Source organism: Hipposideros armiger, unplaced genomic scaffold (genome assembly GCF_001890085.2).
Source record: "Hipposideros armiger isolate ML-2016 unplaced genomic scaffold, ASM189008v1 scaffold_210, whole genome shotgun sequence".
Lineage (NCBI taxonomy): Eukaryota > Metazoa > Chordata > Mammalia > Chiroptera > Hipposideridae > Hipposideros > Hipposideros armiger.
This window is the reverse complement of record NW_017731560.1, coordinates 901,480-928,902: the sequence shown is the minus strand read 5'-3', so window position 1 is coordinate 928,902 and position 27,423 is coordinate 901,480. Positions and strand designations below refer to the sequence as shown.

Here is a 27,423-nt window from a genome sequence, read left to right as displayed (position 1 = left end):
GATATAACCTTATTCTAGTCATAAAACTGAAGCTCAGTTGATTGGATTTGATTGTTCCTAAAATTTATTGGCCACTATAAATAACTATCGTCATCCATTAGCTAGCTAGCTACCTTAATTATACTAGCTTAGATCTTAGAGATTGAGTTTTGAGTTTTTTCATTTTGCTACCATGTACCATCTACAAATATCATTTCAGTAATTACTATTAGGATTATTAAAATGCATGTTAAATATCATACTGTGTATCACAAAATGTATTTGAAAATAAGATTTGCTTTTCTCCTTTTGAAAATTAGATAATTCAAAAATGGCAGAACTCTTCATGGAATGTGAAGAAGAAGAACTGGAACCATGGCAGAAAAAAGTAGAAGAAATTCCGGATGAAGAAGATGATGAGCTGATCTTTGTTAGAGAGATATCAAGTTCAAAACCAGCCATTTCAAGTAAGCATTTGCTTTCAGTGAAGTAAAGTTTTGTAAAATGTCATTTCTAGTGGAAAAATCTGTGGGCTGTCTTATATATCCTTGTTACTCTGTAAGGTGAGAAGGAGCATAGAGATCAGTAAGAATTTCTAAGAATCAGAGGGAGAATGTGGTTGAGGACTTGAGTAAGAAGATGACAGGTTAAAATATGAGAGAAAAGATAAATGTTAACTAAGTTAACTAAAGTTTAAGATTACCTAATAGCACTGTAGGCCTTCTGAGATTGGAAATTATAATTTTTAATGGAACCAAGTAGCCTATTTACCTGTTTATTTGTTAAGTTTTCTTTCTCTTCCTTAAACCCAGATGTACCTAGAAAAGGAAGTGTTTTGAACGCTTTGCTTAAAATATCAGAATATTAAATAAGTTTGTGTTAGCTTCAGAGGGGGTTCTCACATCCAGGCAACTGCTTCATCATAGTGTCATCTTGATTCACGGCTACAAAATGAACAGGCATTGCAAAATTATACAATCTCTGATCTGTGTACCAACATGGGCTGTGGGTCTGGCCACACCCATCTTCCAGCAACTCCCAATTATATTCAGGAAGGAGGAGGGTCTGGTCTTTAGCCATTGTATTTGGATCTCGCAGGCAGTCAGCACGCTTAGTCCTGGTGGCTTTCCAGCAGAACATGACTAGCACCTTTGTGGATTGTTAGATTTTGGTGAGAATAATTAGATTTAACATTGTTACATATTAAAGTGAAGATATTGATGATAATGTTAAAACATCCAATAAAAATGTGTGAAGTGCAGAGGAACAAACAACGTACTGAATTCCAGAGAAAAAGGAAACAGATTCTTTCCTATTATATTCACTTTTTCTTAAGCAAGGAGGATTCACCAAAGAATGTAGCCAGCATACCAGCGTTTTTTTACTTACCGTGGCAGTGCATAATAGTGTGGTTAAGAGACAAGTTTTTAATTTTCTGAAAGCCCAGTTCTTGCTTCTCTTGACTTTCAACTTGGGATAGCACTTTTATTCAGTTTTATAAGAGGCAGTATAGTTTATTTTAAAATCATTTCTTGGGCCAGCCTTGTGGCTCAGTTGGTTAAGAGCTCACTCAAGAGTGTGAGCTCTGAGCAACAGGGTCGCCGGTTTGATTCCCAGCCCGAGCTGAGCTGCCAATAGCTGCCAACAGGTGGCAGGATTTCTCAGCTAAGAAAAAAGGTTAAAATCATTTCTTGGGGCTGCCGGTTAGCTCAGTTGGTTAGAGTGCAGTGCTCACAACACCAGTGTTGCTGGTTTGATCTCCACATGGGCTTCTGATCTGCACCTTCCACAAGTAGATTGAAACAGCTACTTGACTTGGAGCTGATGGGTCCTGGAAAAACACACTGTTCCCCAACAACAACAGCAAAAAGTTATTAAAAAAATTGTTTCTTGTGGCAAATTGAGAGGTGCTAAGTGTGAAGTACCACTTGCATTATAAAATAAGCTAGGCATGTTAGTGTGTTTGTTGTTGATAGTGGAACAAAATATTATATTCTCTTCATTATTATTTCCTAGTCACTATGATTTTTATACTGAAATATTACTATATTTCAAAATTATTATTCAAATCATCTTATTGGAAGCATGACAGTTCAGGTTGGATTTATATCAATTGTAGGTAACTGTTAACAGTACTTAACTAGAATAATGTGTATTGGTTTTAAGTGATTCTATCAAAAAGAAAGTTGACTCCAGTGAAATTCTTTTCTGAATTAACTCAGATTTTAAATTATTTTATTAATGTTTTATATGTGTGCCATAAAATATTTTAGCATTTGGAACATGAGCTAAATATTTATATAGAACCACCATGGGGGCGCTAAAAACTTTTGTTTGATAGACTACTGTCACCAAAAAGTACTATAGGAAGAGCTCTTTAATGACTTGAGTAAATACTCATCTTGAATTTCTGAATGAAAATAATGCCAAGTAGATTTTTCTCCTAGAAGACTTCTTTAGTATTTAGTCATAGAGCACTGCATTTCTATTATTGTAAAACATCCCTAATCTTGTATAATCCTTTACTTTATAGAATTATGTTATGAGATCTGGTTCTTTTCTACTAGGAGGGAACAGAGGAAATTTTTTGTGGTTTTATGGGATTTTTAAAAAATGCTTTGTACCGTTTTCTGAGGAGAAATTTTAGGTAAATCTCTACTCGTCCAAATTTTCAGTTGATTCCTCAATAACCAAAAGTTATGGATTCATATGGGTACAAGAGTGAGCAATATTAAACTGATCCAGAGGGTCATGTTAGGGTCAAATTTACTTTTGGTATAGTAATAGATTTGAGATATGCAGGTAAACTATGTTGAATTTAGTCCGCAGTCTCTGATAGTGTTCCTTTCAGAACTCCAGAGTGATGGTACAGTTAATCCAATCAGCTTGCCCATTATGAAATGTCCAGGCTTTTAGGGGTAGGAATATGGCATGGGGATTGGAGAAGAGCTCGAGTCATGGGAGCCCAAGTTATATACAACACTGTTACCATTAAGAGAAAGAAATTTACTTCAATTACTGGTTGTATATAGATATATTTTTGGAGAGTTTTTTCTATTATCTTAATATAAACTTTATTCAAATTAAATTTAAAAAATATTTTTGTAGATATTTTGAACAGAGGCAACTCCAGCTCATCCTCAAAGACAGTAAAGAGTGAAACACTCAGTCAAGGTACAGTATTATTATACCATTTTAATTTTAAGTGAAATATTTTGACAAAATTGGTTGTATAGAAAAATATTCAATATATTGTGTAATTTAAAAATACAGGTGTTACTGATGTATTCAAGACTACAAGTCAACGCTACAAAGACCCAACATCAAATCCATTGGCTGCCCTACCTAGATTTCATCCTGAAGCTAAATCTTCACATAGATCTGTTATTGTTCATAACGTGTCTAAACCTGTAAGTTTTTCTGAAAATATACAATTAGCTCAGGGATACATTGGATATTACAATACTCAGAATTGTGGACTACCATAGCTAGTCAAATTTTGGTAGAAGCGTAATCACTATAAGAAAATATCACCATCTTTATAATAACTCAGCCAATACCCAGAGTAATAACTGCAGGAATTATATTTAGATTAATTTAAATAGGAATAATATTGATACATTTGCTGTATAAAGATGAGTAAAAGAGTATAATCAGTAATGAATATTGCATAATGGCAAAATTCTTAAACATAGTAAATTGAACCAGGTAGTCTTAATGGGAAGATTGTTCCAAGGTCATTATTGCTGTTTATTCTGAAAACATTCAGTTTAGTTTGAAAATTTTTTAACAGAAGTAATAGATAATGGTAATATTCAACATGTCTTAGACTGTTAATATGGGCCATTTTTCTAAATGCTATATATAAATTACATCTCATTTAATTTTTATGACTTCCCTACGAGGTAGGCACAATAATCATCCCTATATTATAGTTGAGGAAACAGGCTCAGAGAGGCTAAATAATTCACTCAAGACCACACAGCTGGTAAATGATAGATCTGAGATTTCAATCCAGATTAGCCCACAGTTTTTAAAATATGCACATATGCACATCTAGCCATACATTTAAGTATATACTTTAAAAAACAGAAGCATTGCCTTAGAGCAGTGGTGTAGTACACTATTGGGGTTCCCTGAGACTCAGAGGTCCATGAGGTTAAAACTGTTGTCATAGTCACCCTAAGACATTTGCCCTTTTCACTTTGTCAGCATTTACGCTGGTGATGCAAAGCAATGGAAGCTAAAACTGCTGGCACCTTAATATGGATCAAGGCAATGGAACCAAACTATACTTGTAGTTTTTGTATTGGTGACCCCCGAGCACCCACAGTAGAAAAATTTGACATTCATTTAAGAATATCTTTAAAGAAGTAATATTTTTTTACTAATTTTATTAACTCCCAACCCTTGAATAGACTTCGTTATAAATATTCTGTGTGATGAAATGGGTAGTATGCATAAAGCATTTCTGTATCTTCAGTATAAAGGTTTTCTTGAGAAAAAGCACTTGTGTGATTGAATTGCAAACTGAACTCGCTGCCTTTTTGAATGGAATGTCATTTTTACTTGAAAGGATAACTGACAAAGCACCATGCGTTATTTATTGCTGCATAACAATATTACCACAAACTTAGCAGCTTAAAGCAATATACACTTATTATCTCATGATTTCTGTGAGTAAGGAGTCAGGGCATGGCTTGACTGGATCCTCTGTTTCAGAGTCTCACGAGGCTGCAATTAAGGTGTTGACCAGAGCTGCAGTATCATTTAATATTGATTCCAAGCTCACTTGTTTGTTGGTGGTATCCAGTTGTTTGTAGGTTTTCAGACTAAGGGTGACAGTTTCTTGCTTTGTCAGCCAGACACTGTCCTCAGTTTCTTGCTATGTAGGCCTTCCTAACATGACTGCTTGCTTCTTCAAAATCAGCAAGGGTAAAGAGAGTCCCCAGCATGAGGGGCTATGTAAGAATCATTGTACCTCTTGTCATTTTTGCCATATTCTATTTGTAAGAAGCAATCTGAGATCCCAAACATACTCAAGGGGAGATTGCACAAGGGTGTCAATATCAGGAAGGAGTCATGGGGGCCACCTTTAGAGCTGTCTGCTATACAGTTTTTCAGTCTTTAAAAATGTACAAAGTGTGCCTGTCAGAGGAAACACACAGATAGTATTCTTGCCAATGATAAAATTTGAGCTTTCAAGCAAAAATTAGAACTTTGGTAAATTTGTATCTGCATTCTGAAACACTTATCAGTAATATGAGCCTTAGGACTAGTAGTTCAAGAAACCAGAATTGAAAATGAGATACTTGAGTGCTGATTCAGTCCTTGATCCTAACTAGAGCATTGTCACAACATCTCTGGGCCTTATTTTCTTCATTTCTAAAATCAGAACCTTTACCCAGACCACTGGCCCTCAGTCTCTAAGATCCTCTAACCACCCATGGGCTGTTTTTAATGTTTATTAAAACAAAAACCAAAACCACAACTTAGGAGGTGTACCTGAAGATAGCAGGCTACCAGAAATACAAAAATTACTTGATTTTTAGCTGGAATAAGATTAACTTGATTTCTCACACAATCATAAGCTATTTGGCATTTGGGGGAAAAAACAAAAAGATACATCATTTAAATGCAGATAAATGGGAACCATTCCTACACTGGATCTAGGGAGAAAGAATAACACAGTAGAGGGGTGGTATCTTTCATGTTAGCAAAGTTAGAAACTAGAACTCATTCAAACTCAGATTTTTTTGTTTCTGTGGACATGGTTGTTTAATCAAAGCTCAATAAGGTTCCCAATCCTGCTTTTAAAAATAGAGATATTTGTCAATTGGTGTAGGGTAAGGCCTGGGCATGATAGACTTTTTTTTTTAACTCTCCAGGTGACTCTAATGTGCAGCCAGCATTGAGAAGGGGTTGTGTATACACATATATACATACATTATATTTTTTTTCCTCTAACTAATTGAGAATCTCTATATAAGAGAATTTTCTCTGAAATTTTTTAAATTTTCATTCTCTTTACTTCAGCATATCTTTTGAGTAGGCAGGGAGATAATTATTAATCTTCCTCGTAAAGTCAGTGTGATACAGCATAAGGGCACAAGCTTTGTAATCAGGCCAACCTAGGTTCTAATTCCAGCTTTATCATCAATAACAAGCTGGGTTATACTAGGAACCTTACTTAACCATACTTAAATTTGCCTATTTATAAAATGGAGGAGAATAGTAGGTCTTTATTAGTACTATTATGACAACTATTGATACAATACATGCACTGTGAAAGAGGCAAGTACATTTTAAATGGGCAATAATTGGTAGCTTTTATTTCATTTGGAAAGGTGAATGACTTGCATCTCAGAAGTGACTTGCCCAGGGTTTCATAGTTAAATGGACAGGTCTTCTGAATCCCACTCTGTTGCCTATTGTACTTGACCATTGTATTTGGTGTCTTTCTGAACTATTTTGTGAGATATAAAAAATTCCCAATTGAGGAATTATTTTAACATCTTATTTGTTGAATAATGTGTCTGCTCTCTGAAATGGTGGTACTTAGTTGACCAGAGTTATCACCTAGGAAAGGATTTAAAGTACTAACTTTATTAGGAAGAACTTCTGTTAAAGAATTATTTTTGACATTGCTAGTGAATATTTTCCATTTTTACGGGCAAATATTTGGAGAAAATATTTACCTTGAAGTAAGATTATGCTTGGTCACAATTAAGTCATAGAGCCATTATTGATTTTATGTAATACACATTAAGGCTCAAATGTAGAAATCTGCCTGATATATACCTCAAATTCTAGAAATGGAACAGTTTGGATCACTTCAATATCTGTCTCCATAACTTCTTAACAAACCCATGTCAACAGAAAATTTAGTAGCAAAGTAAAATTCTTAAAACCTAATTATGTCTCAACTTTTAAGCACAAAACCCTGAAACAAGATTCTTATATTCCCATTATAAAGGTACTGTGCGTGGTGGGGTAGAAAAGAAACAGAAGAAAATGTGTACTCTGTTTTCATTTTGTTTTCTGCAGATGGTTAGTGTGGTATATGGAATATATTAATCAGGACTATATTTTATACACAGACATCTGTTCCTATTTTTTCCCTGAAATATACATTGGAAACATTTTTTCTATGTTATTAGCTATTTCCCAAAAGCATGATGTTGCACGATAATCTGTCATTTAATTTATTTAACTATTCCTCCATTGTTAGACATACAGGTTTTCATTTTTTTGCTGTAATAAATAATTCTCCATTAAATATATTCATTTCCTTAGCATGAATTCTTGCAAGTGGAATATTTGAAATAATTGGATCAACTCTTAAAGCCCTTGACAGATACTGCCACATTTTCTCACAGGAAACTTTTACCAAAATATAACTTCTACTTTGCCAATAATATTATCATTATGTTTTAAATTTAACTATTTCAAACTAATTTTAGATTCCCAGAAAAATTGTAATAATAATCCAGAGAGTTCTCATATACTCCTTACCCAGTAGATGCTAATTTTGACAGAATAATAATTACCTTTGTGTTTTATAATTTATTAGTAATTGAACCAATGAGGTTATCTATATAGTATTGACATACAGTTAAATTTACCTTTATAAAAGTTTATGAAATAAAATAATTATAACTTTTTACAGGACTTTACAAAGAATTCATCACAAGTTGAATCGGATGATTCTTCAGATTTACTGTTTGACTTGACCCAGGATACAATACCACAATCCCAAGAGGGATCAACAATTTGTATAGAAGGTTTGGTTTAGCACTTTTCATAAATATAATAAAAAGAGAATTGATGAATATACATATGGAATGAATTTCTATTTTGAAGCCCATACCTTCGTGTTAAGTTTTTCATATTTTATAAGATGGAAGCTAATAGTTCCTGAGTGCCTTTCTTGAGTGATTTTATATAAAACTGTATTTAATAATAGATATTTTATTTCTTTCTATTAAGTTGGCTAACATGTATTCTTTGAGCTCATTCTCAGCCATGGGATGAAAAATCTTAATATACTTTCTGTGAGTCAGGGAAGGGCCTTGATACCCTAACACTATGGGTTTTTTTAAAAAAATATTATTTGTAAGGTCCTTAGTATGAGGAAAGTGCATGGTTTCTTCACAGGTTAGTTAGTGTCTTTCTATCCAAATAAATTATGTAGGTGTGATAGTTAAACATGATTATAGAGCAGTATAAAATGGCAATACTAAAGAAATAACAATTTGCACAAAGTAAGTACTCAGTAAATATCCATTGAAGGAACAATGAAAGTTTCTAATTGAAAAAGAATTACAGTTCTTTCATTGTATACCACAATAAAGTTCTTCATTATTATGAAATAAATTAGTGGGCCTTGAAGGAATTTATCTAGTTGAAAAATCCTTATCAAAGCAATTACTATTTCTGTATTAGTGAATTTGATATATTTCACTAAATGGAGAGAAGTAAATAAGATTTTTTTGTATGTTTAAATTGTTTACTAAAAAATTAGTATGTATTTGCCAAACCAAAATAGTAAATTTATAGTAATAAGTGTACTGAAAATATTTTCCCATTTTGATAATACTTAGTTTGATATTCACCTGTCTAGGTGTCACTTATTTAGTTAGTAAAATAGCCAAGAACCAAAATAAACAAGGATGTAAAATACTTGTTTGAAATCTGATTTTATAAAGCACATGGTCTTTATTCATAGAATAATCCAGAATTCTTGAAGCTTCTAGGAGATAAAGACAGTGACTGCTACTCTCTCTAAGTTGCAGTACTGTGGGGAGTGGAACTTTGCCCTAATGTTATATAGCATTATAGTTGAGCAGGAAGATACAGGTTTCAGCCTCTATTCTAGATTTGCGTGGCCTTTATCAAGTCACCTAACTTCTTTATACCTAATTTTCTCATGTTATTACAATAGATACTTTTATTTTTCTCACATAATGCATTCATTGTTCAGACCTGAAATCAGCCATTTGGAGATATAATTTTAATTCTTGCTCTGCTTATCTCAGCTTTTTTGAGGCTCAGATGGGATCAGTGAGAAGTGAGAAATGCATTGGAGTCTTAAAGGACTTGAAAATAAACAGTTGTTAATATGATAATTATGAATGCTCATAGGAGCTATATGTTCAGAAAAATGATTAATGGACTTCTGTCTAGGATGATCATAGAAGGTTCTTGGAAAAGGTTGGATTTGAACTTGATTTTGAAGAATGAAAATAAGATTTTTATTGGCATTGTTGAGGATAGTGAACAGCACAAGCCAAACACAACAGATACAAATAAGTTAAAGAGTGGGAATTTATAACTATTGAGCTCAGAATGATTTTATTTAACTTGGAGATTTACTCATGCTTTAAAAGTTTATATATAAAACAGTCTATTTTTACTATACAGCCTGCTAGATAATGATACCAGCAGTCATTGGTTGTTCAAGTAACCTAAACATTTGAGAAGAATGTTAGTGTGATTACACAGAAATCAGTCCCAGGTGCCTGCAGCATAGCTGTCAGTAGTCATGTGCTGAAAGATGGGAAAAAAATCAGTTCTACATAATCTCAAAAATTTAAATACAAATTTGACAGAGTAGCCCATTAATGTAACGCTCTTATTTTCCTGGCTTGTATCTATTCTATTGTTTCTACTATTGGTGTACAGTTAGGAACATTAAAATATGACATGCAGTTTTAGAATCTTTATCACAAAGCACAATTGTGTTATTTTCAAAAGGACTTTTGCTGGATCTGGTTATACCCTAAATAGCCCCACTTCTCTTGTAAATGCCCTCAATTCCATAATTCTTTAGCTTTTAGGGTGATGGTTTTCAAACTCAAAACGTTTTAGGAATGAAATCTCTAAACAAAATTTTATTTAAAAGTCTTATTTTTTTAAAAAAAGGTAAAAGGGGGAGTTTGTCTATCTGACATGCCCACTGTATTCCTTAAGACAGAACCATTAAACTCGGGAACACAATTTGAATTTTCATTTGTATAAGTGAGGTATTATCAGTTGAGATTAGTTGTTCCTATTTTGTATATACGGAATAAACAGATAATTTAAACTACCTGTCAGGTTGTTAAGTGGAAAAAGAAACAACTTGAATTTTCCATTAGAAAACTTAAGTTTTGCTTTTTTTAAAGTATCTTAAAGGGTTTCTCTAATTTTTAGAATATAAATTGGTTTTGTTTACAAATTCAGGTGTATTTTAAGCATCTAAAGATAAAATTCATTTTTTGGAACTGAGCTTAGAGTATTCTCTGTGGTTTAATTTTTTTCTTTGGGATTTTTTGTTCTGACTTTTTTTGTGGTACCTATTTATGTATTTCTTTATTTGAAAGCAACTTTAGAATTTTCTTAACTAAAGAGTTTATTTCATAAATTGTTCAAATATGTGTAGTGTATAATAGCTATTTGTGCAATTTCTTTCTACCTATTGATTATATAAATGTTGATCTTTATTGTCATTTGTATGATGTGGTAATTCAATTATATTGCCTTTACTTTAGCTCTAAAGTATTTTTACTTAATTTTAAAGATAAGGCTATTTTCAGTAGCATTTGTAAGCAATGTTCTATACCAAAGCATTTAGAGATGTATTTTTCATTATTTAAATTTTATGTAGCTCTGGATGAAGCTTTGCCTGTAATAAAACGTCCTTCTGCTTCTAAAGTAAACAGAGGTAATCCAAAAAAGCCAAAGACTAGCGGAGATGATTCTGAAATAAATTCTTGTGCTTCATTATCTTTAGAAAACTCTTCTTCAGTGACATCCTCCCCTGTTATGACAACAGAAGGTAATCTGGCTATAAAAAACAAATTATTTATACATCAATTTTACAAATTATGATAAATTTTAAAACTATTATTACTGATGGTTTAAGATTTTAAAAAGAAAAATTTGAGTCATAAAAATCCTTAATTTATTTTAGGTACAGATACCCCATCAACTCAACATAAAACTGGAATGCCTTTTCAAAGATCTTGTCCAAAGTGCAATGTTCAGTTCAATCGTTTGGATGCTTTGAAATATCACATGAAGGTAAAACTTTTTCAAAATTTGATTTTTAAAACTATTCACAAATCTATGACAATATTAAGGATTGATATATAGTAAATGCTAGAATGTCCAGATATTTAGATAAGAAAGCTTCTTATTGGTATTTTCATGTAACTTAAGTAAAAATTGATATTCATAATGATTATTTTTATACAAGATATAAAAATCCTTCTCAAGGGGGTGACCGCTTAGCTCAGTTGGTTAGAGCGCAGTGCTCATAACACCAAGGTTGCCGGTTTGATCCCCTCATTGGTCACTGAGCTGCCCTCCGCAAATAGATTGAAACAGCTACTTGACTTGGAACTGATGGGTCCTGGAAAAACACACTGTTCCCAAATAAAAAAAAATTTTCTCAAGCATCAAATTTAAAAAATTAAGATCATGTGCACTACAGTATATGGATATATTTTAATTTTTAATGAAAATAATGCCTTAATGAGAATATTAAGTGCTTAATCTTTTATGTAATTAAAAATTTCTGTTTTTTATCTTGTTTTTTTTGTCCATGATGACATATGCATGTTACATTACTTAATGAAAATCTTAGTCTTGAAATTTAATTTTCAACACTCAGACATAAACTCCTAATGGGGGAACATTTCATATAAATACTAGTTTTAATTCAATTCAGAATATAGTTTGTGCAGTTGTTTTAAATTAATTCTAGCTTTATATTGGTGTAGGAAGCTCCTGCAATTGGGTTTTAGGTAATTTTCAAAGTGTTAATGAAGTATGAGGTTTAGGTATCACGTCTCTTGAAAATATTTTACTAGATATTACAGAATTCTGTGTGTCTGTGGAAAGATAGTCTGTATTCTTGCATGCCCAGTATAAATGGCAGGAAGGGTAAAAGGAGATAAGAAAAAAGGCAATGTAGATTATATGAAAGAGAGAAGGGATAAGAAGAATGCAAGGCAAAGAAGCAATTTAGGAAAAGTTATTGCTCACTATTCCAAAGATTGACAAATTTTTCACTGAAATTCAGAATTTCACAAAAAATTTAGAAAGAATGGAGCACTGTAAAATTTAACCTATCACTTTTTCCACCTACCTAAGTGTGACTCTGGTTAACTGGACTTTGGGTTTTGGTTTTATGTGAGAAGTAACTTCTACAATTGCTTTCTGTTTTCCTGTCTAATATTCTATACCTGATGTTTGTATGTTTTGCAGTATAGATGGGAAAAGGAAAGAAAGAGCTTGGGTTTTTTAGTTATTTTTAGTTTATTTAATTTGGGGAGTGTTATATGATTCAAAAAATATAAGAAGGTATATGAGGTGTAATCAAACAATGCAATGAATGTTTAAATAAAAAATATTACAGTAAAAGACACATTGCCATTAATCCCCCTCAAAATACTCCCCCTTGCTTCAAACACACTTATCCCATCGTTCTTTCCACTTATTTTTAATTAAAATTTACTGGGGTGACAGTGGTTAGTAAAATTACATAGGTTTCAAGTGTACAATTCAGTAATACATCATCTAGATATTACATTGTGTTCACCACCCAGAGTCAGTTCTCTTTCCATCATCATATATTAGACCCCGTTTACCCTCAACTACCACCACCACCCCTTACCCTCTGGTAACCACTCAACTATTGTCTGTGTCTGTGAGTTTTTGTTTGTTTGTTTGTCTTGTTCCTTTGTTGCTTTGAGTTTTATATCCCTCATGTGATCAGTGAAATCATATGGTTCTTGACTTTTTTTCTGAAGCAGTTCTGGAAGTCCTCTTTTGTGAGTGTCTTTAGTTGCACTGTTGTGGCTACCTCCATGATCTGAATCACTTTGACTTTGGGGAAGAGCCAGAAGTTACATGGTGCCAGATCTGGTGAATAAGGTGGATGAGGACACATAATGATGTTTTTATTTGACAAGTTGCCGTACACAAGAAGCTATGTATGACACAGAGTGTTGTCAGGATGGAGGATGATTTGTGGCACACTTTAAAACACACCTACTCTCAGCCGTAGCTCACACCCAGCTGACTGCACAGAACAAGCTAAAACTTGTCACACACTGTTACTAAGGTTCAATGTGCCGCTTCCGGTATTGAAGATCCCTGCCTTTCCATTGGACGGCACTCAGCAGCAGCACTCACCGTATGTTTTAATCACAACTGAAAGGCTCTGTGTCGCACATAGCTTCTGGTAAGGTGATCTCTGTCAAATAAAAACATTATGGTGTGGGGCCGGCCGAGTGGCGCAATGGTTAAAGAACTGGCTTGAGACGCCAGAGGGCCCCGGTTCGGATCCCACATATGAGCGCCAGTGACACTGCCCTCTATAGCTAAGATGCTGAACAACAGCTCAACCTGGAGCTGGTCTGCCATGAGTTGCCGGCGATGGCGTAGGCTGCAGCCCCTGTGGCAGTGGGTTGCCATGGGCTACCATGTGTAGCCAGCAGCCAGCGTGAGCAGCCAGCATGAGTGGCCAGCAGCCGCAGTGAGCGGCCGTCCAGAAGCCGGCGACTGATGTGCCTCACCCGGGAAGAGCGCAATGATGGTGCCAACTTGGGCCAGTGAAGCAACATCCTGCACAACTAGACTGAAGAACAAAAAAACAACAGCAACTTGTCTGTTCCCTTTCCCCCAATTCCCCAGCACTGTTCCCATCCCCCAATTCCCCAATAAAAATCTTTAAAAAACAAAACAAAAAAACCCATTATGGTGTGGCCTCATTCACCTTATTCACCGGATCTGGCACTATGACTTCTGGCTCTTCTCCAAAGTCAAAATGGCCATGAAAGGTAAATGTTTTTAATCGATTCAGGACATTGAGGCAGCCAGGACAGCACAACTAAAGACACTCACGAAAGAGGACTTCCAGAGCTGCTTCAGAAAGTGGCAAGAATGATGCGATAAGTGTGTTCAAAGCGAGGGGGCCTGGGGAGTATTTTGAGGGGGATTAATGGCAATGTGTCTTCTACTTTAATAAATTTTATTTAAACATTCACCATATGTTTTGATGACACCTCATACAGTGAAAAAGCTCACCAGTCTTTTTATATGCCTAGTTCCAAATACGAATTGCAAAGGAAGTGATTTTTATTAATTTCTATCCTCTTTGATTTTCTACATATACAGGCACACATGAATGTATTTTCCATCCATTTTATACACAAATCATAGCATATTATGTATACTTCTGCACCTGAAGAAAGTGGCAAACATTCTCCAACGTAGCTTTTATTTATTGTACCACTGTTTGTGATTAAAACTATGGGAAACCATTACATATTAGCTTATACATTTTTATATATCAGTTAAGCTTTTATAATATTACAGTAGGGATTTCCGTTTTGAAAAAAAATGTGAGTTTTAGATTACTTGTGAATGATCTTTTGCTGTTATAGATAAATAGATTACTATACAGAGATCATGTTTTCCTCCAAAGGAAACATAGAGTGTAAATCAAATATCTTAGTGAACTAAGACACAGTACTAAGCTTTAAAATATTTTATTTAATACTCAGGAAATTCTTTTGGATAGATCTTTTTCTCATTGTTTTATAGCCAATCGATTGGCATAGCTGAAATTCATACTTCAGTCTCTTTGATGGCAAAGCCTAGGTTCTCACACTTTACTCCCCAGTTTGAAAATTGTATGGGCTTTTTTATTGAATGTTACATGGAAACTTGAAAATAAGGGGTGTTTGTTTTTAGGGTATGGAATTTGATACTTATCAGTCAGAGCTACTGTACTAATATGTTATTTAGTTTCCTATATCTTCGCTTATATTTGTTTACTTGTTCTGTCATGGTTTGAAAAAGGTCTCTGTCTCACATTACCACTATTTTCTTTGATACCTTCCAATTCTGTTTTATGGTTGTTGCTATTTAGGATATAGACAGATCTATCTCTTTTAACTTCATTGTGAATGTACCCTTTAGCATTTTTATAAAGTGTTCTTTTTTTGGCCTGGATTCTATTTTGTTTGATATAAGGGTCACAACCCTTGCTTTCTTAATATGTTCATTTGCCTGTTATATTCTTTATCTTTTTATTTTCAACCCTTCTAAATCATTTTGTTTTTGGTATGTTTCTTGCTTTCACCAGAGGTTTTTCTTTTGTGATCCTACATGAAATTTATTTTTTCAGTGGTTGAGTTGAACGTTTATATTTATTAGTAGGATAGATTTAATTAGTGTGATAGGCTTAATTGTTCTTGATTCTGTCACAATTTTTGTTGTGCTTTATTTTTAAGTCTTTCACTTTGTGGTTGCATTGTGTGTGCATGTAGTTTGTTCTTTTAGGAAAGTTTATATTTTTGCTCTGTAATTATTCTTAAAATTAATTCTTCTAGACAAATGCTACAACTGAAAATTGTGTACAGTAAGTGAATTGGTTTTATCTCATTGGAAATAAAAAGCTCATATATGAAAATATTCACCATTAAAGTCAGTTTATATGCTGTCTTGATTTTATTCATGAGGTAGATTTCCCCTTCAAATATTTCAGCGTCCTAGACAGAATGTGTTGAGGTTTTCAAGATGTAGGTGATGCTTCTTTCTTTGTAGCCCATACATTTTCTAGCACCTTGAGTCTGGGGAACGTCAGGTTACCTGTGCTCAAAGTTCAGTTCCAAACAGATTTTACTGAAATACTACTATGTTATTTGATGATTAAACGTATACATAATGGCATATAAAACTACCTTCCCTTTTAAGCTATATTTGACACAAGTATGAAATGTATCATTTTTGGCCAAGGAACAAACTATTTTTAGATATTTACATCTGAAAAGTTTAATTGCAAGCGAAAAGGTTGATATATAGCCATCCCTGATCTTAAGGTTTTTGAAGTTATTTCTTTATTAAGATAATATGTGTTTATTGTTTGAATTTTTTAGATTATATAAAGAAAGAAGCCAATATTTTGGTGAATATTTTTCCAGATATATTCCAAGCATAGTTTTACATGACCTGATCATAGGTATAAACAGTCATTTTTTGGTATCTAATTTTTAAAAGAGATATAAATAAAGCTTACATATGTTTGGGTTTTTTTTCTCTTTCAGTGTTGTTGTCCAGACATGCTAAACAAATTTTTGGAAACGATTAAAGTACAGATTTCAAGTACTGAAAATAAAGATAAGATTATTATAGAGAAAGGAAAATTGATTATGCTAGTTAGTGACTTTTACTATGGAAAACATGAAGGAGATGTTGATGCTGAACAGAAGACTTACACAACCTTTAAGTGCTTCAGTTGCTTGAAAGTTCTTAAAAATAATATTAGGTATGTAAATATTTATTTATATTTATGTTTGAAATTTAGGATGCCACAGATGTAAATACTATATCTTTTTTTATCTGTGCCATCCTAGATAAGCAATTTTAACACTTTGTATGAAGAACAAAGGCAGATTATTGTGTTGAAACCTTTTGTCCCTTGTATTTTAGGGGTTTGACACTTGGAGCCACTTAGTTGCATTTCTTTCAGATAACTTAAGAAAGGACAAAATTTATTTTAATGTAGAGGAAAATGACTTTTTTCTGTATTTATCACTGAACTGGAAGTTTTCCTGAGACATTTTTATTTTTGAGCTACTTTTGAATCTTACTTTTCCTATCACATGAAGAACCACTTTGTCCAGTTTGACCTCCTCCATACCAGTCTTATTTAATGTCCTAATTTTTCAGTTCCTATTTATATATAATTGTTAGCACACTTACTTTGCAGAGAAAGTGATCATTTTGGTGATCTTCTTTAGAAGAATACCAGTTCTATGAAACATGTCTGCTTGCATTTTATAATTTAATACATTTTTAAAAATTTAACACATTTTAAAAGTAGAGGTTTAATTCTCAGTAGAATTTTGAAGGTTTATGCATGTATGCCTTCAATTTTAGATACTTGTACTTTATAATCTTTGAGTTATATGGCATATTATACATAACTATCATCCTAAGTGAGATAGTAACAACAACAAAGTAGCAAGACATATTGATAGGTATTTTTCATTGGTTATTCTGTATAGCCTGACATTGTTTTTTTAACATTTTATTATCAAATTTTTAAAATATTTTGAAACATTGACATTGAAAATTTTTTACAGTGAACATCTGTATATTTACCACCTCAATTCTAACATTAACATTTTAATATACTTGTGTTACCACATATTTGTTCATCCATAGACCCATCTGATTTTTTTTGATAGTTTTCAGAGTAAATTGCAGATATCAGTGCACTTCCCTTAGGTGAGATACATATATAAATGTATATGTGTATATGTATATGTATGTATGCATTCACACATGTACCTATATTGCATACACATAAACTTTTAAAAATGTTTACCTTTGATAACCATCATTTGTAACTAACATTCTTAAGCATCATGCAGGTCCTTTCTAAGCCCAGCATTTATTTTATTTTCTGGTGAATTCTTGAGTCCAGAGTGAAACACATAGAAAAACCCTGAAGTATACTGAAATATAAGCCTAAAACTAAATTATGAATTCTATGCTTAGGGTATAGCTTTATAGTTTTCAAAGATTTTTCAAGTAGTATTCATATGAGTCTTCATACTTCTTTACCTCATTTTTATTAGCCTCTAACCGCCATCAATTGCTAACAGTCCCAGTAGCTTAACAGAAGATAAATTGTGCTTTGAGATGTAACTATGAAGCAATGTTACAATAGAACTCTGTGACCTCCTTCCATATTTTGGCCATTTTTATAGTAAAATCAAAATATAATGTTAGAAATTTTGGTAGAATGTGTGCAAAAAAGTGGTTCAGTGGTTAAGTTACTTATTAAACTTAAATAGTATGCATATAATCTTAGAAGTGCTTTCAGCAATAGCTTTTTGTTTTTTTCTTTAAGATTAGCCTTTTAATATTACACATGAAATTTTCTTTTTGTTGTTTTCATGTCAAAAGAGTGGTTACATACTTCTAGATGATCAGAACACCTAGAAAATTCAAGCTAACCATATTTTGTAATAGCTAGGAATTTTGTAGCATTTTCAGCATATTACTCAGTAAATGAAACCTGAACAGTAAATGCTGATATATGTGTTAAATAACATTTTACCATAATGGTTAAATCTAAGATGGTAAATTGATAGTTTTAGAGGATGGTAGAATCTAATAGTTCAAGATTTCTACTCTCTGCCCTGTCAGCATGTAGGATAACTTATTTCCTACACTGAGTGTCACCAAAATCAGGACTATTTTATTCTGAGAATAGCCTTTACATCTCTATCTACTGATTTGAGCAGTGTAAGCAGTGTAATAATTGAAAGATAGCTAGTTGATTAAGAGGTTATTTTATACAAATAGATTTTATTTCTTAAAGTTATGAGCTGAAAATTTAATGGCTCATGACCTTTATATGTAAATATTTAGGCAAGACTAGGATTGGTGTGTTTCGGTGCTTTTTTTTTTTTAAGCTGAGCCACCCTGCCACCTGTTGGCAGCTCAGCGGCAGCTCAGCTCCGGCCAGCTATTGCTCAGAGCTCGCACTCTTGAGTGAATTTTTAACTAACTGAGCCACTCGGCCTGCCCTAGGATTTTAAAAATATATTTTAATAAAGATAATGTTAAAATGAAAGGAGGTATAAAAGACATTTCAACATGTACCATAAGCAGTTCCAAAGAGAAGGAGTGTTTTGGAGGTGTGAATAAATAAATGTTAAAAGCTCCATGCTGATTGCTGTCTAGGTTGATGACATTACTTTATGTCAAGATTATTTCCTTTAAGGACTCATAGTGAATAACTTAATATTTGGCCCAGTCTTAAAGTTGTTATTTTGATTGAATAACTTAACTTTGAAATTCAGTAAAAAGTTTCAGTAAGCCCTTTGAAATAGATATGCCTGTTTATGTTGTACTCTCTGCTATTGAAAGTCATAGTTTCTTTGGGCAAGAAGTCTTTTTGCACATCTGACAGTAAAATGTACAACTAAGTGGGCAGTGCTAAAATGGTCATAACCTGCAAGTTAAAATGAACTGTTTGTGCTAACAGTAAACCAGTGCCATTAAATAAAACAAAAGGTTCTTGTAACTATTGGTATTAAAATTGCTGTTACATGCATTTAGAAACCAAGACACAAAAAAAATACTAATAATTTGTCTCTGAAGCAGCTGAAACCTATTGTATATCTTTAAGGGCTTCAAAATATTTCTTTCATTACTCTGTAGCTGCTTTTGGTGGTAGAGTTTCCTTCAAGTATTTTATTTTAAAATGCAAATGGTATTTCATGTATGGAAAAGAAGCCTGTTGTTTTTCTTTACAAAAAAATTTATCTGAAATTATGAAGAGTTACAGCAAATTAGTGGTATTTCATATTAACTATATCAATGGATTAGTTTAAAACAAAGATGCAAAGAAAAATATTTACTGAGCCACTTAATGAAAGTGATTATTTAAAGTGCATACTTTTCTAGAGGACTTTAAGGCTTGGAGATAGTTTTTGAGTAATATAACTGCATTTTTAGCATTATGTTCAGACACTTAGTTGTGAGGTTTTTATTTAGTTATAAATCTGAATATTTGCACCTGTTGACAATTATTTATAGGTTTATGAACCACATGAAACACCATTTGGAATTTGAGAAGCAGAATAGTGAGAGCTGGGAAAACCACACCACCTGCCAGCACTGTTACCGTCAATATCCCACACCATTCCAGCTGCAGTGTCACATTGAGAGTACACATACACCCCATGAGTTTTCTAGTAAGTAATAATTTTATGGAAGTGATAAACATTAATGATTTTGATCATCTAAACTATGAGGAATTTTTAAGAACTCTGATAGAAAAATAAGAATTAGACTTTCTAATTGGAGGGCAAAGTTGAAAAACAAGTTTTAACTTGTAGAAACTTTTTAATAAAATTACTAAAATGAAGTCCCTCTTGTAAGTAGCAACTTCTTTGGCATTGTTCATGTATTGTATGTAGGGGACCAAATTAGAAAACTAAGATTTTCTAGTTTGCAAATATGAAATCAATGGTCTTTACTTACACTCTAATAAGAAAAGTAACCGCAGTGATAATTAAAAATCCCAGGGTGTGGAGTTAGACAGCTTGGATTCAAATTCTAGCGCTGTCTCTTAATACAGCTGCAAGATCCCAGGCAAGTTACTTAATCTTTCTGTGCCCCAGGTTCCTCATCTGAAAAAATGGGGCTAAAAATAGTAGTACCTCTCCCAGTGGTAGGATGAAAATTATTATGTAAGTGAATATAAGTCCTTAGAACAGTGTTAACAACTATAGAATTGTTGGAACCACCATTCACTATTACTGTTATTACTTGTTGCTGTTGTTATGGATGTTCAAAATGAACCTTTTATTTATATACATCCTTAAAATGGTGTAATGTGTTTTTTTTCCACTTTCAGCTATTTGTAAAATCTGTGAATTATCATTTGAAACAGAACATACTCTTTTACAACATATGAAGGACACTCATAAACCTGGTGAAATGCCATATATTTGTCAGGTACACACACATTTTATAATGTACTTAGGTGTTTGTTTAAATTTCATGTTCCACAAAGTAGTATTGTTCTTGGGATTTTTTTAAACCATTTAAGTAAAATGAGTTACTAAAAGTGAAGACTCTCTTTAATAGTGGAAACTCCCTTAGTTTAACTCATATATCGGGGTAGTGGGTTGGATTTGGACTGCGGGTCATAGTTTACTGACCGTTGTACTAGACAAACAAAATACTCTGCTGGAGAGAGACAAACATGGACTTTCTTACCAAGTAAGGAAGAATACAGACATGCCAGAGAAATAGGAAATGCTGTTAGTTATGGGGAATTCAACTAACTGCTGGTATTTTTCCAGAATTTGAATAGGTCCCAATAAGATAGTAAGATAAATTGCCTCTGTCATATCCTGGATGCTATTTAAAACCCAAAGAAGAGAATACTACATTTTATATAGCAGGAAAAAACTGTATAGGACAAGAGGTGTCAGAATTTAAAAATTGAAGTCAAGAAAGGTGGTAGTAGATCTGAAAAGAAAAAGGTTTAGCAATATATCCCTAAACTTTGAATATTAACTTTTCTGTTTCAAAGATTATCATTATTACTTGCTGCGATAGGATTCTTGATTGTATAGGTATCAGAGCTGAATTAGTAGTACGTAATGTTCCTCTAAGCAAGTGACTCATCATTGCTACTTTGATGTAATTGCATGTCAGTTATGAATTTTCAAGTTAAACTAAACCTTCTTTATATTTCTAGGTTTGCCAGTTTAGATCATCAACATTTTCTGATGTAGAAACTCATTTTAGAGCATCCCATGAAAACACTAAGAACTTGCTATGTCCATTTTGCCTCAAAGTTAGTAGAATGGCAACCCCCTACATGAATCATTACATGAAACATCAGGTGAGATTTAGCAGTTCTTATTTGTTCATTTTGTCTTAGTCAAAAGGTATCTATATATCTTCGACCATTGGTTAGATTTGTTCTAGAAGGAATGCAAAGTTGTTCCAAATGACACAAATAGTTTACAATTTATGCTGAATTATCTGTGAAACTTCCACTTCTTTTTCTTCCCCCAAGATTTTATTGGAGAATTCGGGAAGGGAACATTGTGTTTTTCTAGGACCTATCAGCTCCAAGTCAAGTTGTCCTTCAATCTTAGTTGTGGAGAGCATACCTCAGCTCCAAGTCCAGTTGCCACTTTCAATCTAGTTGCAAGTGGGCACGGCCCACCATTCTATGCATGAATTGAACCAGCAAATGTTGTTAAGAGCACACGCTCTCACCAGCTGAGCCATCCGGCCGCCCGTTGGCAGCTCAGTGACATCTCAGCTTGGGCACAGCTTGGGCCCAGCTGACTAGCCCATGTGGGAATTGAACCGGCGACCCTGTTGCTCAGAGCTCCCACTCTAACCAACTGCGCCACCCGGCCGGACCTCCACTTCTTTTCTTTGTCTGCTTCCTGGAGGTGATGAGGCTCATGAATAGTGAAAATTCTGAAAGATAAGTAGAAATAGGAGCCCTAGAGTGGATCGGAAGAGGGAATATGAGTGGAATATTTAGGTTGGATATTTCAGTTTGTATACTTTTTCAGGGGTCTAAGAGTGGTGAGAATGGGAATAATTTTGAAGGTAGTTAATCAGAAGCAGGGAAAAGGAGAAGTATGAACTGAGAAAGATAAGACTGAAGACTCATAATCTTCTGGGGTTTTTTTCTCTTCAACCTTTATTTCCAATTTCTAGCCCACTTTTTATTATGAAAAGACATGTGGTTCTCATCAGTGACCCAGAATAGTCTTTTGTAGCAGCTAGTGACAAAGGAAACAGTAGTGACACTTATTTCTAGATATGTGAACTATGCCAGATAATTACATTTAGGTTATAACTTGTTTCCTGGACTACTTTTGCCGGTTCTGCTATGTAATTTCTGAGATACCAATATCAGTGCTTGCACCTTTCCCTTGAATTCTCATTTAATGCTTGCTTGTTCTTTTCCTGACAGTTAGACCATCCTTTATTTGGACTGAAAACTGATGAAACAGCAAGCTTATTCTTTAGTGTTTGAAACTTAAAATGAACCATTTGGTAACTTTGCCAAAATCAGCAGTCATTGAATTCACTGAATCTGATTATGTAATCAAGTTTTGTCTTCTCACTGATCAGCTCATTACATTTTCTTATTATTGATTGCATTGTCATGGCCAATTTATTCAGTACTGCTGCTAACATTGCTTTCAGTTCCACTCATTAGATAATCATGAAATCAACTTGTAGTTGTTAATTGGGGGAAAATCATAAAAATAGAATATGCAGATACATTCAGGATCACCTGCATTATGACCAGGATGGTACCAGCCTGTGTTTTTTTGTTGTTGTTGTTTTTTTAATCCTGGTATGCCACCTCACCCTTAAGAACCTCTGGCAAAATCTTTCTAAGGTTTCCCTACCAGTGTTCCATCAAGTGCTAATAGATGTTCTGCTCTAAAATTGTTCCTGGAAATGGCTAGATTTACAAAATCAAATTAATAGCTTTTTGTTTATTTTTTTAAATGAGACACTTCAGAGCTTTTAGTATGCTAAAAAAATATTATAGGGCCAGCTGAGTGGCGCATTGGTTAAGAGCTGGCTTGGGACGCCAGCTATGAGCAGCAGGACCCCAGTTCAGATCACACATATGAGGGCCAGTGAAGCTGCGCCCTCTATAGCTAAGATGGTGAACAACAGCTCGACCTGGAGCTAGGGTGCCAGTGAGTTGCCGGCGACGGCATAGGCTGCAGTGGAGCTGGCCAGCAGCAGGCATGAGCTGCTGTGAGTGGCCGTCCAATGGCCGGTGAGAGACTGCCTCACCCGGGAAGAGCGCAATAATAATGCCAATATGGGCCAGTGAAGTGACGTCGTCCACAACTAGACTGAAGAACAAAAAGACTGCAACTTGTCTGTTCCCCTTCCCCAATTCCCCAATAAAATCTTTTAAAAAATTATAAATCTCTAAGCAAGGGATATTGTATATATTATTCCCAAAACTTATTTGACTATTGAACCTTTTATTTGCCCAATACCTATTAACATTTTTTCCTTAAAATTATATATTATTATGCCTTGAGTGATTTTAGAGCTAACAATATGGTTAGTACAACTATTTAAAAAGGGTGAAGGATTTCAGATGTGTTAAATAGCCTCGTTATATCTTTATAATGATAGCAAGCAGTTAACATATACAGTAGTAATCACTTGCCATATGACAATCACTAGTTTTTTTACTTGTATTATCTTGTTAAATCCTCACAGTCGCCCTGCAAAGGAGGTATGTGATCATTTTCATTTCACAGATGAGTAAACAAAGCTTAATAGAGAGTAACTTGCCCAGTGTCACATTCTTGAATAAATGGCAGAGCCAAAAATTGACTTAGAGCCCAAGCTTTTACCAGTCATATTCTTCACGACATTATGTCTAAAGGCAGATTTACAGATAGTCAGCATTAGCCATGAAAACCCCTTAAATCACCCAAACAGTATAGTTTGCTTGTCAAAAAGTTTAACACAGACAATTTTTCTCTATCCTTGCAACATGTCACTGTTGTTTTGGTTGAATATATCATGCTATTTAGAAATGCACTTTATTATCATCATCCTTAGCACATTGCAAGCATGCATGCATAAGAGAGATACACAAGACTTGAGTCCAACTAAAGGAAAAATAGGTTAATGTCTCCAAGCTCAGGACTCTGGGAAAATGCTCATTGAGTGGAATGGCAGACATTTTTAACTAGTTAAACTGTGCCTTCTCATGTGCACTGTCAGTCTCTTGCTTTCTACCACAATATTTATTTAACAAATATTTATTGAGTGCCTAATATATGCCCGGGACTGTTATATGGAAGTGAACAAAACAAAGGTTGTGCTCGCTGGAATTTGCATTATGGTGGGCGGGGGAGGGGAGGAGAGAATATGAATAAATTATTTAATTAGTCTGAATGTATGTGTACACCAGCTGGTGGTAAGTGCCAAGGGAAGAAAATAATAGGAGGATATAGAGTGCCAAGGCTTAAAAGGTGAAGGAGTAGTTTCTGTATTTTATATGGCTTGGTCAAAGAGAACCTCTCCAAAAGAAATAAGGAAGTGGCCAGCTGATTGGCACGTTGGTTAAAAGTTGACTTGGGAGCATGAGCTCTGAGCAGCAGAGTCGCCGGTTCGGATCCCACATGGGCCCAGTGACACTGCACCCTCTATAGCTAAGATGGTGAACAACAGCTTGACCTGGAGCTGGGCTGCCGTGAGTCGCTGGTGATGGCGTAGGCTGCAGTGGGGCTGGCCAGCAGCTGGCGTTCATGAGCTGCCGTGAACAGCTGTCCAATGGCCGGTGAGCGACTGCCTCACCCAGGAAGAGCGCAATGATAATACCAACATGGGCCAGTGAAGGGACGTCCTCCACAACTAGACTGAAGAACCAAAGGACAGCAACTTGTCTGCTTCCCTTCCCCAATTTCCCAACACTGTTCCCTCCCCCCAATTCCCCAATACAATCTTTAAAAAAAAAAGAAAGAAGGAAGTAAGCCATATGGCTATCTGAAAGAGAATGCTCCAGGCAGAGGGAACAGTAAGTAGGCAGTGAGGTGAGCATACATTTAGATGTTCAAGGAGCAGCAAGGAGGCTAGTGTTGCTGGAGCAGGGTAAATAAGTGGGAAGAAGAGTAGTAGGAAATGAGATCATAGCAATAGAATGCAGGGCAGGTGGTGTAGGGCCTCATAAACCAGAGCCAGGATTTTGGAGTATTATGGGACGCTATTAGAAGGTTTAAACATGTGAGCGTTCACTCTGGCAGCTGTAGAGGATAGACTAATGGGAAAAAAGAGTGCAAACAAGGAGAAGGTAGTAAGCTATTGCAAGAGTCCAGGTGAGTGACTTGAACTTAGAGGTGATGAAAGGTGGAAAGATTTATGTTTTTGAAGGTAGAGCTGACAGGTTTTATTAAGAGGTTGGATGGGGTGTCAGAGAAAAATTGAGAATGACCAACTTCTTTGTCCTGAGCAGAATGGTGCTCCAATATACTGAGATATTGGAAAGACCAAGGAACAGTTTGGTTTTTTGCAGGATGGATGGGGGGACGTCTAGGGTTCAGTTTTGTTCGTGTTGATTTGAAATGTGTATTAGATATCAAGTAGTTACGTAGGCAGTTGGATGGATGCTGTTTTAAATCATTAAATTGGATGAGGCATAGGTACAGGTAGAGAAAATATTTCTGGGAACTATACTCTGGGAAACTTCATATCTGTGTATTATTTTGCTATCTGTTTCTTGACTGAGGATTTTTTCCCCATTTTCTCTCTCTTGGGCACATATAGGTGAACCTGTTTACATTGCTTGTACTTATGATATTATCTAATGCACCATACTTCTAAAATAGTTTTAAAATGAAATTAAAATAGTAATACAAACACATTATATTTATACATTGCTTTGAACTTTGTAAAGAACATTTATTTATGAAATGCCTGCTGTGTGCCACAAACTGCTAGATACATTCATACATGTTACCTCATTTGATTTTCCTAAATTATTATAGGTGTTTTAAATAGAAATGGTGGTGGGCCTGTATGTTCTAAATGTACATAGAAACATAAAATATATTTTAATTAATGAGAGCATATACATAAAAGATGGCAATTGATAGTATATAGTACAAAGAACACTAAGTAGCTATGAGCAATTGACTTAGGTCTCTCTTGGGTCCTGTTTCCCAGTATTAAAATAGTAACAGGGCTGGGTTTGAGAAGGGACCACAGTTAAGGGGTTCTCAAACAGTACATTGGGATTAGTTGTTCTGATTTATGCTTCTATGCCCAAGCTATATAGTGTCATAGCCACTAGCCACATATATCAATTTAAGTTTAAATTAATTAAACTTAAATAAAATTTTAAAATCAGTTCCTCTGTTGCACTTGCCACATTTCAAGTGCTCAATAACCACATGTTGCTAATGGACACCATATTGGACAGTGCACCTGTGTAGCATTATCATCACTGTAGAACATTCCATTGGACATCACTGCCTTATGAAACCATTTCTGTAACATAACTTTCTTGGGAGAGTCTAGTTAAATTTGTTTCATTTTAGAAAGTTCAATTTATGAAACAAATGGAAATAATTAAAAAGAATTTGCTCTTTTCAAGGATAAAAATATAGTATAGCTCATTTTTATAGTATCGTGTTTGAATAGTTTATACTTCAAATTTAAATTTAAGAAGCTTTTACCCTACAAATGGTATAGAACTTGTTTCATTAGAACCTAATTGATATAATTTTCATGTTGATTGCCTATGTATAAAATACTTTTGAAACCCAAATACTAATGCAAGAACTGCTTTTTAAAAATGAAATGATGGGATATGGTAAAATACTGACATTTATATTATTTAACTATTAGAATTAAGAGCAATTTCAGGCCCCTGGATTTGTGGCAGTAGAAATTCTTTCAAACATTATTTCTAATATTATTTGTAAACAGAAAAAAGGAGTTCATCGTTGTACAAAATGCAGACTACAATTTTTGACCTGCAAGGAGAAAATGGATCACAAGACCCAGCATCGGACATTTATAAAGCCTAAAGAGCTAGAAGGATTGCCTCCTGGTACAAAAGTGAGTTTTAAATACGTTGTATTTTAACATTTTCTGTGATAATAGACATAAATTCCTTCCTGGTTTTATCTACTGAATATAATATTAAAAATTGACTTCTGGAGCCAGCCGAGTGGCGCGTTAGTTAGTAGTTGACTTGGGACGCCAGCTCTGAGCAGCAGGGCCCCAGTTCGGATCCCATATATGAGGGCCAGTGAAGCTGCGCCCTCTATAGCTAAGATGGTGAACAACAGCTCGACCTGGAGCTAGGGTGCCAGTGAGTTGCCGGCGACGGCA

General features: G+C 34.4%; 1 protein-coding gene across 6 annotated transcripts in view; it reads left to right on the top strand.

Annotated features, from left to right (window-relative positions):
- ZNF280C (zinc finger protein 280C) overlaps positions 1 to 27,423 on the top strand; it is a 60,141-nt gene that overhangs the window by 8,439 nt on the left and 24,279 nt on the right. For 3 of the 6 annotated variants that reach the window (XM_019653901.1, XM_019653902.1, XM_019653905.1), the window contains exons 4-14: positions 300 to 446; positions 3,088 to 3,153; positions 3,253 to 3,389; positions 7,649 to 7,763; positions 10,628 to 10,798; positions 10,934 to 11,043; positions 16,080 to 16,300; positions 19,591 to 19,748; positions 20,414 to 20,514; positions 21,266 to 21,412; positions 27,016 to 27,147. In XM_019653901.1, the coding sequence (XP_019509446.1) occupies positions 300 to 446; positions 3,088 to 3,153; positions 3,253 to 3,389; positions 7,649 to 7,763; positions 10,628 to 10,798; positions 10,934 to 11,043; positions 16,080 to 16,300; positions 19,591 to 19,748; positions 20,414 to 20,514; positions 21,266 to 21,412; positions 27,016 to 27,147 (1,505 nt within the window). The remainder of the gene's footprint in view (positions 1 to 299; positions 447 to 3,087; positions 3,154 to 3,252; positions 3,390 to 7,648; positions 7,764 to 10,627; positions 10,799 to 10,933; positions 11,044 to 16,079; positions 16,301 to 19,590; positions 19,749 to 20,413; positions 20,515 to 21,265; positions 21,413 to 27,015; positions 27,148 to 27,423) is intronic. The other 3 variants (XM_019653903.1, XM_019653904.1, XM_019653906.1) reach the window with 3 other exon arrangements.